We start from the raw sequence: 12767 nt of genomic DNA, 5'->3' as shown, positions 1-12767 counted from the left end.
AGTGCTTGGTGCACACATACACACACACACACACACACAGGCAAGATGGGCCTCTGATCTCTGGGCCTTAGGCATCAGAGAATCTCTCTGCACATCCTCTAACTATAGCTCATTGCACAAGACAAAGAATTCAGGAACTCAAGGATTGTGCCCATCCAGAGCCTGAGCCATGCCCCCTTCTATGCCTTCTCTGGTTACCTAATATCCCAGAATTCCCCACCCAAATGGCCATGGAGCCTGCTTCAGCTTTTTCCCCAGGACTGTTTCCAAGCATGGATTGTTCTATCTATGTGAAACTCCCCTAGGTTTGAGGGATGCCCAAGCAGCAGCTGTTTGCAGGGGATCAGATATGTGGGTTGATGTGGCCACCTGTATAATCTTGAGATCTCTCACCTTGTCTTTAGACCTCTCACCTTGTGGGATAGAGCTGGGAATGGGAAGAGAAGGGGGGCTGGGCTGTGTACTTTTGAGTAGGCTCTCCCAGGATTTCCACTTTTTAAACATGAAACTCCAAGGTATCAAACAATTTTAACTTTGAATTTTGCCTGAAGATAACTTTAAGGTAGGAAGACAGAATACACTTCATTTACAGATACTTACCACAATTTATAACTTGATATATTGTATGTGGTCTCTCTTTGTACTGTTTTTCAGATCCCACAAATGGTAGCGAAGGGGCTATATATATATATCTATCTATCTATATATATATATATATATATAAAAGTTAATTTTCCCTATTATTTCTGATAAATGAATTTCCAAGAGGATGTCAAAAGATCTCTAAATTTATAAGGTGTGCTTCAGACTGATTTCATACTAAGTCCACATTACTTTGGATTGCTTTTCCCAACATGTCTCAGCAAAACATTATACAACCTGATTAAACAAAGCCTCATTCCCACACAGCTCCACCTTCCTTACTTGGCAGATTTAATCTGGTGACACCCTTTAAAGACCAATATTCCAGCTACATTTAAAAGAAATAGCCATTAGAACTGAATATAACTTTCTTTTCAAGGTTATATTCTATTTCTGACCACAGGGCAGGTAAAACCAAAGAAAAAATATCCCTAAAGGAATAATACACTTTAAACTTTTCTTCCCACTCTTCCTCTCCTTTTTAAAAAAATTTTTCTTTTTAACATTTATTTTTGAGAGAGAGAGAGACAGAGACAGAGAGAGACAGAATGCGAGCAGGGATGGGGCAGAGAGAGAGGGAGACACAGAATCTGAAGCAGGTTTCAGGCTCTGAGTTGTCAGCACAGAGCTCATCGTGGGGCTCAGACTCACGAACTGTAAGATCATGACCTGAGCCGGAGTCGGACGCTTAACTGACTGAGCCACCCAGGCACCTCTCCTTTTTTTTTTTTTTTTTTTTTTTAAATCAAAGCCACACAAATTAACCAAACAAGACTAAAAAAAAAAAAAAAAAAAAAAAAAAAAAAAAAAGCAAAATAGAAACAAAGTTGAACACCATGGGATCATTCTGAATATTTATCTCCCTAATACTTCTAAGTCATAATAATGCAATAATACATGAGTAAATATTTATTAACAATTCTCTACAACCCTAGCATTTGCTCCTAGATAATAGCAGTCAAAGGATGTATGTATAATACAGTGTGGAAAATAAGACACAAGAAATGCTAGGCAAGGCAAGATAAAAGGTTTTAATGTGAGTTCAGGGGCAAGAAGGATTATTTTACTTTAGGCAGTGGGTAGGAGTTGAATATATTTTGCGAAAAAAGACATCAGGGCATTCCCTGATTACTTTTTAATTTAGTTTAGGGCCGTCTGGAATATTACAAGTTTAAATATTGAAGGTATTAAAGTACCTTGCTTTCGTATATCCAGGCCACTTAAGATCTGCCAACTGCCTAAGGCAATCTGCAACAGAGATCACAAAAATGGGCAAGGAGGAATAGTGAAAGGTCAGGCATTGATTTTAAGGGCATTAGTCTGGAAAAGTGATGACTTTTTAAGAAAAATAATGGACTGCAAAATGCATTGAAATTTTCATAGTAAATATATCTTCTCTTTGAATATTGATATTTAGTGGGAACATAATATATAGGCAATAGCAACTGATTTTCTAACATTAATTTCAATGAGTCATTGAATTTCTCATGTTATATGTGGCATAACTGATGAACTGACCCATGATACACACCCAGTGTGTCATAGCCAATGATGCTCAAGGTAGGCTGTTCATAAGCCATACACATTCCTGAACATACAGCTCCTTGAAATTGAGTCAGAATGCAAACACGTTACCATAAATTTTTGAGACCTGACTATCTTTAACTGCTTAAACCATTGTCAAGTCCCTAGTGAAAGCTCTGAACCACAAATATGGCCTAACAAATTATGATTTGGGAAATGTCACCACAGGCATTCAGTTTAATTTGTTGAATTGAAATGAAGTTGCAACATCAGAAAGGGTGCTTCAGCAGGATGCAAAATGTAATGTAGGAAAATGTTTTTTTCTTTGTTGTTTTTGTCTTAGTCTTAAATTTATCTAATTTTGAACATTATTCAGACTGAATCTTCCTAGGTATGGTAAAATGTACACTCCTTTATGGCAAATTAGTTGTAGAAAAGAAACTATGGTGAAAGTGGAATTTGTACAGAAATTATGCTGTTTGTTTTAGAAATACAGAGGGAGTAGGAAAATTGGAGCTGAGCCAGGTATGTACCCTCTCAGGTCACTTGCCCTTGTCTCCACTGCATGGAACACTCTTGCTTAGTATATCTGCATAGATACTTTCTTACAACCTTCCAGTTTCAGACTAAATGTTGCCTTAATCAGAGACCTCTGACCACTCTTTATAAACTAATAACCTCTTTGTGCGTCACTCTCTCCCTCTAACTCTGCTTATGCTTTTAATTTATTTAATGTTTATGTATTTTTGAGAGAGAGAAAGAGCACAAGTTGGGGAGGGGCAGAGAGAGAGGGAGACACAGAAACCAAAGCACACTCCATCCAGGCTTCATGCTGTCAACACAAAGCCCAAAGTGGGGCTTGAACTCACAAACCATGAGATCATGACCTGAATGGAAATCAGTTGCTTAACCAACCTAGCCACCCAGATGCCAGCTTTTAATTTTTTTAATATGCTTTTAATTTAATGTTCTTCTAAACATGTATCAAACTTGCAAATTCTATATCTACCTGGGTATTTTTTTTTTTAATTTTTGCTTCTTCTCCCTAAAATATGTTTCTTGAGGACAAGGGCTGTTTAGTTCATCATTATATTTCCAGTATTATGTCCACAACACATAGTACAGTAAGTACTCAATACATTTTTCTTGATGAAATGAATGGATAATTGCTAGCTCTTTGTAGGTCAAGATTAATTACTTGTAACAGTTCTCACCCATTTTAACTTTAAATATGTAAATGATATATTTACTTTGGGTAAGAGAAATTCATCCAAACACCTGAAATATTCAACAGAACAAAACTCACAAATTATTCAGAAACAAGAAGAGAAGTACAGTGTATACAAATCTATAGAACCAAATACTAGTACCTGAAGCCTCTCAGGGTGGAATTTGCTTACTAGAAACTCAGTGATGGATAGCTAATATAACTGCTAACTTAATAGCTTCCTAGGTGTGGTTTAAAAGCATATGTAATTTTGACAAATGGTGCTGGAATAACTGGTATCTACATGAAAAAGAATAAAGTTAGACACTGACCTCACACATGTACAAAAATTAATGCAAAATGGGTGCTAGACCTATAGTTAAAGGCTAAAATTATAAAACTCTTAGAAGAAAACATAAAAGTAAACCTTTGTGACCTTGGGTTAGACAATATTATCTCAGATACAACTCCAAAACAATGAGCAATTTAGACTTCCTCAAAATTAAAAACAATTGTGCTTCAAAAGAAACCACCAAAAAGTGAATAGACAACAAATAGAATGGGAAAAATATATGTAAATCATATATCTGGCAAATAACTTATATCAAGACTATATAAAGAACTCTTACAACTGAATAATAAAAAGACAAGTAACACAATTAAAAATGGGCAGAGGATGTGAATAGATATTTCTCCAGAGAATGCAAACAATGGCCAATAACAATGGAATAAACAATGGCACATGAAAAGGTGATCAATACCATTAGTGATTAGGGAAAAGGAAATCAAACCCATGATGAGATACCACTTCACATCCACTAGGATGGCAATAACAAGTGTTGGTGAAGATGTAGAAAAATTGGGATTCTAACACATTACTAATGGGAATCAAAACTGGTATAGCCACTTTGGAAACAGTTTGGCAGTTCCTCAAAATGTTAGACATAAAATTACCACGTGATTCAGCAATTCTACAACAAAATATATACCCAAGAAAACTGAAAACATATGTCCACACAAAAACCTGTCCAGCAATATTCATAGTAGCATTATTTGTGATAGACAAAAAGTAGATATGACCCAAATGTCCATCAACTGATGAATGGATAAACAGTGGTGGTACATCCATATAATAAATTGTTATTTGGCAGTAAATGGGAATGAAGTACTACAAGATTCATACTACAACATGGATGAATCTTGAAAATATAATACTAGGTGAAAGAAGCCAGTCACAAAAGGTCACATAGTGTATGATTCCATGTATATGAAAAGTCCAGAATAGACAAATCTGTAAAGCCAGAAAGTAGATTATGTATTATTACCTAGTGTTGGATTGGGGTTATAGGAATGGGGAATGACTGCTGACGTGTACTAGGTTTCTTTTCAGATGATGAGAATGCTTGAAAATTAGATACTAGTGATGATTGCACAACTGAGAATAACTAAAAATTACCCAACTGTACACCTTAAATACGTGAATTTTATGGCATGTACATTACATTTAAATAAAGCTATTTAAAAAAAAAACATAAGTATGAAGCACAGCTGTATAGCAAAGTATCACCTTAAGTTGTGCTACTTAATTGGGTTCCATGGAGAAGCACGAAACCCCCTCCTGAAGGATGCAGTTTATACAAAGGCAATGGAATTCTTCCCTTCAGGGCCACTTCTATTCAGAGGCAGAGCAAGAGCCTGAAGTTAAGAGGTGTTCAAAAGCCCATTTGCTCAAGTTTTCTCCTCAGCTTGTTGCTTCAGGGTTTCAAATGCCTTTTATAGGTCATCTTGTGGAATAAGTCATGAAGGACCTTATTAAAATAGCAACACTGAAGGTGGAAATGCATAGTACATTAACTTATAAACACTCATAAGAATAAGCTTATGAACTTACTTAGCCAAGCATTTCAGTAAGGCCCTACAGGAATGAATTGTTAATTAAAACTGAAGGGAAGAGAAAAAGATTTGGAACCTGGAACACTGCCTGAAGCACTGATTTTAGAAATAAAATCTGAGAAACATTGACATAAAATGTAGGAAGGAACTAAAGATTAGTTTTTGTATGTCATAATTTACCTTTTCTACCATGTAAATAAACTCTAGCCACATATATTAGACTCATACCTTTTGTTCTTTAAGCTTTAGTAGGCAAGTGGTAAATCTAGGATTATAAATCATAATCCTTGGCAGTGAAAAGCCACTGAAGTGTTTTGAAGAAAGGGAGTGTCATGATCTGGTGTTGTAGAAATATCTTCTGGCTACAGTGTGGAGAAAAGATTTGTGGGAACGAGATTGACTGTAGGGAGATGGTGGAGGGACCAACAACCCACCAAGATGGTATGAAGATGACTTCAAAGTGAAAACATCTGTGGAAAGAAATCTTATCTGTGCTACCCTTACATGATTAAAGCAGGGCTTTATGATCATGGTTATCACAAACCTCCTCTCCAGGGAAGTCTCGACTCAAGGAGGCAACTGGTCTTGGGCACTAGGACATTCTAAAAAATTGTGTAAAGAAGTCTCATCAGAACCTTCCATCTTTTGAAGGCCTAAATTCACACTCCTTTATTAAGCTGGTATATAAACCCTTACTCCTACTTGTTCAGGGAGTCAGTTCTTATGGGGTGTTCTCACAGGTCTGTGAAAATAATTTTTTCTATTAATCTACTGTCAGTTAATTCACAGGCCCCCAAACACATTGACCTAAATTGGTAGAGGATAAATGTTTCCTCCCAACAATAGGTTAGGAGGCCATTACACTAAGCTAGTAAAAAGACCATGCTGATTTGGATTAGGGTAGCAGCAGAGGGAAGAGAGGTGTTTCAAATAGAATCAACAGGGTTTGGGATGTGGATATAGTCAGGACGGAATAGGGAGAATGAGGGAATGAATCCTAGGTCTCTTCCCAAGGCCCTTCAAACTTAATACTCTGCAGGCTGAATAGACTTCAAAATATAGAATGTGCTATAACACCTGTATGTGCGTGGGCAGATAACTCAAAAGCAGATGACACAATTCCTCATGGAAAAACTGCCTTGTTAAGCAGAAACACTTTGATGAGCCATCATTGGCTCTGCACTTGGAGCTTGTCAAAAATGAGCTTAAAATTGGACAAAGAGGGGTGCCTGGGTGGCTCAGTCAGTTAAGCGTCGACTTCGTCTCAGGTCATGATTTCACGGTTTGTGAGTTTGAGCCCCACATCAGGCTCTGTGCTGACAGCTCGGAGCCTGGAGCCTGCTTCAGATTCTGCATCTCCCTCTCTCTCTAGCCTTTCCCCTCTTGAGCTCTATGTCTCTCTCTCTCAAAAATAAATAAACATTAAAAAAAATTTTTTTAATTGGACAAAGGAAAAATTGCCCACATAACAAAGTGAGAAGAATATTTTGCTTCAGCAAGAGATGGATGATTCAAGTGTTTCAAAACCAGGAAAAGCAGTGGGAGATTACAGGAAATAGGGAAGATGGCCCAGCAAGACATCAGGAGCTAGATCCTGAGCAAAAGTGCTGGCTACTAGGGATCACTGCCAGTGAACAGGGATGTCTGCTGTTCAGTGTAACATTATTTGCTGTGCTGTAGTATAATGTCCTCATATCTTAAGATATAACCCAAATCTTTAACCCAACTGCCTGGTATGAAAACCCATGTGTTTCACATTTGGGTCCATGCAGAATGGATAGAAGAGGATAGCTAGGAAAGGAAGGATGTAAAAGGCATAATTTAGCAATAGTAGGAACTGAGAACAAGGAGTAAAGCAGTGAGGATGTACCCCTTGACATTCACCACATCTGATGGGAAGTGGGGGAGGAGGTGGGGGATGGCAGCAGGGGAAACCAGAAAATTATATGTGAAACTCATGGTCGGAGCAAAAGCTGGGCCATTTCCAGTCAACTATTGTATAACAAGGCAACTCTCAGAAAACTGAATGACTAGAACCATCAGGCAGCTATTCACATGAGTGAATACCTAAATGAGAATCTTTTACATTCTTTTCAGAAATCTAACTTCTGAATTTCTTTATCCTTCATATCTGTGCAAAACTGAATGTATTCCTCTATTTGTGAATGTAGGTTACATTGGACACACATCTAATGGCTCAGAGTATTAAAAGACCTGTTATTTGTATCATGTGCCAATTAGGTGAAAGCTGAGTGTTGAAACACAAAAAAATAATTTCTGGGGTAAGCAATACTGGATCATTTTCAGTCTGCAGATCATATTCATTCATCTTATGACTCTTCTTAGTAGTTCATCAAGGTATAGGTTTTTCTTAATTAAGACTTCTGGGGACACCTGGGTGGCTGTCAGTTAATCATGTCTGACTCTTAATCTCGGCTCAGGTCATTATCTTGCCATTCATGAGATTGAGCCCTGTATTGGACTCTGTGCTGATAGAGCTGAGCCTGCTTGGGATTCTCTGTCTCCCTCTCTCTGCCCCTCCCCTGCTTGCATGCGCTCTCTCGCTCTCAAATAAATATATTTTTAAGAGACTTCTGAACTAATTAAAATGTCTAAATTCCAATTATAAAACTAATGGCTTCTTACTTGGAATATATACTAAGTCAGTGAAATAGATTTTGAAAAAAATATATTGAATGTCTTATCTAATGTTTTAAAATTTGTTTTCTTATTGCTTGAATTATTCTCCAGAGAGGTCTCCTTGAAGCACAGCAATCTAGAAAATAAATGATATACCTGGAAATTATCATCATGGTTCATCTTGCAAAAAATATGTTCTTCATTCAAGATTTCCAGAGACATTACTATATTCACCAAGTTACTGGCTTTTACTGTGGTTACCACCATGAATCCAATGAAAAATAGACTGTTTTCTCTTCCTATTGAGTTCAATATTATCTGGAGTATATTCTTAATTTTCAAATAAGAACTAACAGAACATACCATGAAAACAAACTAGAAGATTGAAATTGAAGTGTTTTTGAAGTTGAAAGCCACAGATACTGTTTCAGAATGTCCTCTGAATTTGTGTATTCCACGCATAAAAGGCATAGAACTATTTATATTATTTTGGTTCTATAATATGGATAAATTTTTTAACTTGGCATAATCAGGTTTTATAGATACTGTGGAAATTTTTAAATTAAATTTATCTTTTCAGAGTGATAGAAAAATATACACATGAGCATTATAATTGGTCACCAGCTATTCCTGGAGCTATTATCTCTCCATGTACAATTATTTACAATGGTTAATAATGCTCAATGGTGTCACTGAGCTAACCTAAACTTCATCAGCCTGACAATAAGTAGATGAGAGTTAAAATAAAGTGGTGTCTTTGAAAGATTTAATGTGTCACCAAGACTGATTCTTAACATCATCTAATAGAAAAGATATGCTCCTAGATCATTCACATGAACCAAGTCTACATTGGCATAAATTTAGTAGGCTTTCCACATACAGCTTTTAAGTAAAACTCACTATCTCTCAGATTTGTGATGGCAGGAAATTTCTGCAATAGCTCCACAAAATGGGAAGTGGACAGAATGTTTCTGTTTTTAGACATAAAAATTCAGGAAATGAAACATAACTAGATCTTTTATATGAGCTCCTTTCTCAGTCTGTTAATAATACTGTCTAACCAAAACTGGATATTTTATTAATATTGGAACTTTCCAATAGTTTCCAATAGCTATAAGTGTGTCTGCCATTTGAGGAAAGCTCAAAAATAGCAGGAGGTTTATCAATAAAATATTCTCTTATTTTTCCCCATACTCAAAGCCATTAATAAAAAGAGAAAATATTCTATTTGTACATATGGAATAAAATCATTAAAAGTAAATTTTTAGGGGTGCCTGGGTGGCTCAGTCAGTTGAACGTCCGACTTCGTCTCAGGTCATGATCTCATGGTTGACGAGTCCAAACCCTGCGCCGGGCTCTGTGCTGACAGCTCAGAACCTGGAGCCTGCTTGGGTCTCTGTGTTTCCCTCTTTCTCTGCCTTCCCACTCATGCTCTGTCTCTGTCTCAAAAATCAATAAACATTAAAAAAATTTTAAGTAAATTTTTAGCAATATTTTCTTCCTGGATTATATTTTCAACTTTGTGTGTGTGTGTGTGTGTGTGTGTGTGTGTGTGTGTGTGTGTATGTGTGCGCGCGTGTGTTTTGAGGATTTTAACAAAGGAGTATTAGGAAAAAATACCTGGCATTTGCAGAAGTAATCACATTTATCCCCCAAATATGACGAAAAGTAAAAAGGTATATTTTATTAATTAGAAGAATTCAATTCCAATGTTAACTACTAACTTCAGTTAGCTGTTGTTTCTTAAGAAACTAACACATGATATGTTATTCAGTATTCTATTTGAAAATAGAACAGGTTTTGGGGTGCCTGGGTGGCTTAGTTGGTTAGGTATCCAGTCAGGTCGCTTTAGCTCAGGTCATGATCTCACAGATCATGGGTTTGAGCCCCACGTTGGGCTCTGTGCAGAACAGCTCAGAGCCTGGATCCTGCTTCGGATTCTGTGTTTCCCTCTCTCTCTGCCCTTCCCCTGCTCGTGCTCGCTCTCTCTCTCTCTCTCTCTCTCTCTCTCTCAAAAATAAAATAAACTTAAAAAAACACTTTTTTAAAATAGAACAGGTTTCGAGTCATGAAACTGATCAAAAGTGGGAAAAATAAAAGATTATAGCTTAGAATTTCTCTCCCTTTCAGCTTTAAATACATAAGTTTTGGGTGAAACTTAACCCAAGTTAATATACCTACTAAAGTTCTGAGTCACTGATGTTAGCCATTTGCAGCATTTGTGGAGTGGGAGAAATGAGAAAAATTCCTAACATGTTTCTCTCCCACTGCCCTTTCTTCATGCTAAAGGTCACAATTTTGCTTTATGATAGATTGCATTATAGATTGTTGGAGCTAAAAGAGACTCTTTCAGTAATCTAGGCTCATATTCTTATTCAATACAGAAGAAGAAACTGAGGCCCAGAGAGTTTAAATGACTTGCCCAGGACCACAAACTAAAAATAATGGGATAGGAGCTAAAAAAATATAGAGCAGGAAAGAGTTTTCTCTTTTAATTGTTTTTTTGTTTGTTTGTTTGTTTGTTTCTGGTTCTTAGTTCAAACAGGTTAGCCCTATAAGAGATTAATTCAGGTAAGCCAGCTAAAAATACTTGTACTTGTTGTTTCTCAATAAAACGAGAAGGGGAAAAAAATCATAGGAATGAAAGCATAGGAATGAAAAGAGAAATGGCCCACAGAACAAATGAGACACAGCATATGTGCTTTGGTTTTTAAGCCTCTGGGCCAAAATCACACTTACGATCTTGGTAACCAAAAAGAATCTTGTTCCTGGAATGCTTGTAGAGACCTGAATTAGTCATAAGCTTCTTAGAAAAGAATTTATCCTTTGTTTGATATTGCAATGATTCTTGATCAGAAAGGCAAGCAAGCCTCTTTTATTGTTATAGGCCTAGTCATACTCCAGTTGCTGGTGTAACAAATCCCTGGGAAACCTGTGACTAAAGAACCATGTATTTTGAATGATTTTTAGTATGGATTAGATGATCTCATAAGGTCCCTCCCAGCTCTATCATTCTTTCTCTATTGGTGCCAGCACAACAAACCTCATATGCATGTTTCAGGGAATTAGGCTAGCCAGCAATGATAGAATTTCTAATTATAGACTTATTCGACTGGGGAAATAACTGTAGAAAGTTTATTTCAGAGTGTTGCTAGAATCATTATTCTCAAAGGTTTAAATGAGGAGGACTCAAATGCCCACATCCAGGACAAAACAATTCAAATGAAGTCATTGCCTTTGGACCAAATATTTGGACCATTTGATAACTTAAGTGATAAGTCTAGCTTCTGGTTTTCCTTCTGCTCCATTACTTCCTCCACCCTGACACGTAAATCTGTTCCTGCCTGTAGCCAAAGGCTAAAAATTCCTTTCTAATCTACTTTCACAGGTAGGAGACTGACCAAAAAAACTATTTGGTCCTTAATTAAAGCTTTCCATTTTGCTAAAAGATAAGAAAGAAGCACCCTACCTTTATCTCTGAAGTCTTTAGGAACAACTTTAGCTTCATATTATATTAAAATACAACATTCAAAATAATATCTGGCATCTTCTTGACATTCCACAGGCATTCTTGAAATAAATGATGCCAACAGTAGCTAAAAATGGTGAAGGAAATTACAGAAGTATTTGACTATCATCCAAAAGATTCCAACAGAGGAAAATTTCCCTCCACCCCACAAGCATCTTAAGGCTTGGTACCAAAGAATGCTAAAGATTTTAACTGGCTGGCAAAATACGTAGCAGGTGGCAAAATATTTTTTGACTTGGTAGCTGAACAGTTTCTTTCTCTTTCTTTTCTTTCTTTTTTTCTTTCTTTCCTTCTTTCTTTCTTTCTTTCTTTCTTTCTTTCTTTTATACTTGATTGTATTATAAGCAAAAATAGTAATTAGAAAACAACAAAAATCAGGAATAATTTATGTATGATAGAGTCCATTCTGTTTGAAAACAGCAAGTTTCTTCAATCTTTCATAGTAAATAGAAACTCTTAAGTGCTCAAACATTTGATTCTCTGCTCTCCCCTTGTGCTTCCCTGCCCGTTGAAATACGCAAACAACCTTTCATGCTTACTCTTATGAATCAACATGAAATTTGACAACACTTTCCCTTCCTCATTTCAGATATGACTCATTGCTCTTGGTGTAATCCCCAAGGACCAGAGAAGCTCTACTTTAAAGTAAGGAAACAAAAGAAGCACCTTTAATTCAAGCTGGTTTACCCAGAGAACTCTAATAGTTATTATTCACCAACTTCTTAAGTACAACATTATAAAGCTAAGTGCTTGAAGAGTCCTCTCTTCATCTTTCCCAGGGGAAACCACTGTAGAAAAGCTGGAGAGGTAGCCTGAATGATAAGTCTTGGACTTGAAGTTTATCAGCAGTTCTACTTAAACCATCTATTATCTCTAGGATGCTATTGGATTTTAGCTTTGGGAACATTTTCTTTTACTTCCAAGATTTTGGATCATCTTCCCTCCAGACCCTTCTGACTTTGCATACAAGTAATAGATCTGAGCTACTTGTTAAGAGTCTTTCTATTTTAAAACTTGACCCTTTTTCTGCTGTGGTTTACCCCACCTCCCAGTCTCTCTCAGAAAGGGCTGCAAAGCTCAATTCACTACAGAAATCTTAAATCATCTAGAAAAGCCTGTGGTCTTTCAAACAATATTTAAATAGAAAGGAGAGAAGAACATGGCACTCTGAGTAAAATTCTACTTACCCTTACTTGAAAATAGGAAAAAGTAAATAAAAAGCTGAGGCCCCTTTACTTTTCCATATCTCAGAAACATCTAGTCCCAAGAGAAACCGTTTCTTGGTTGAGAAGATGAGAAGAGTTGAAGTTAAACAATGATCTTTTTTTCCAT

At 36.6% G+C, this 12767-nt stretch overlaps 1 protein-coding gene across 1 annotated transcript in view; it reads left to right on the top strand.

Annotated features, from left to right (window-relative positions):
- Positions 1 to 12147, top strand: part of LOC122240810 — a 117199-nt gene extending 105052 nt beyond the window's left edge. Inside the window, exon 12 of the mRNA XM_042993902.1 lies at positions 12025 to 12147. Within this exon, the coding sequence (XP_042849836.1) occupies positions 12025 to 12107 (83 nt within the window). The 3' untranslated portion in view covers positions 12108 to 12147. The remainder of the gene's footprint in view (positions 1 to 12024) is intronic.
- Positions 12148 to 12767: the final 620 nt, after the last annotated feature.

This window comes from Panthera tigris, chromosome C1, assembly GCF_018350195.1.
Source record: "Panthera tigris isolate Pti1 chromosome C1, P.tigris_Pti1_mat1.1, whole genome shotgun sequence".
Lineage (NCBI taxonomy): Eukaryota > Metazoa > Chordata > Mammalia > Carnivora > Felidae > Panthera > Panthera tigris.
The sequence above is the reverse complement of the archived record's forward strand: the minus strand, read 5'-3'. Positions and strand labels throughout refer to the sequence as shown.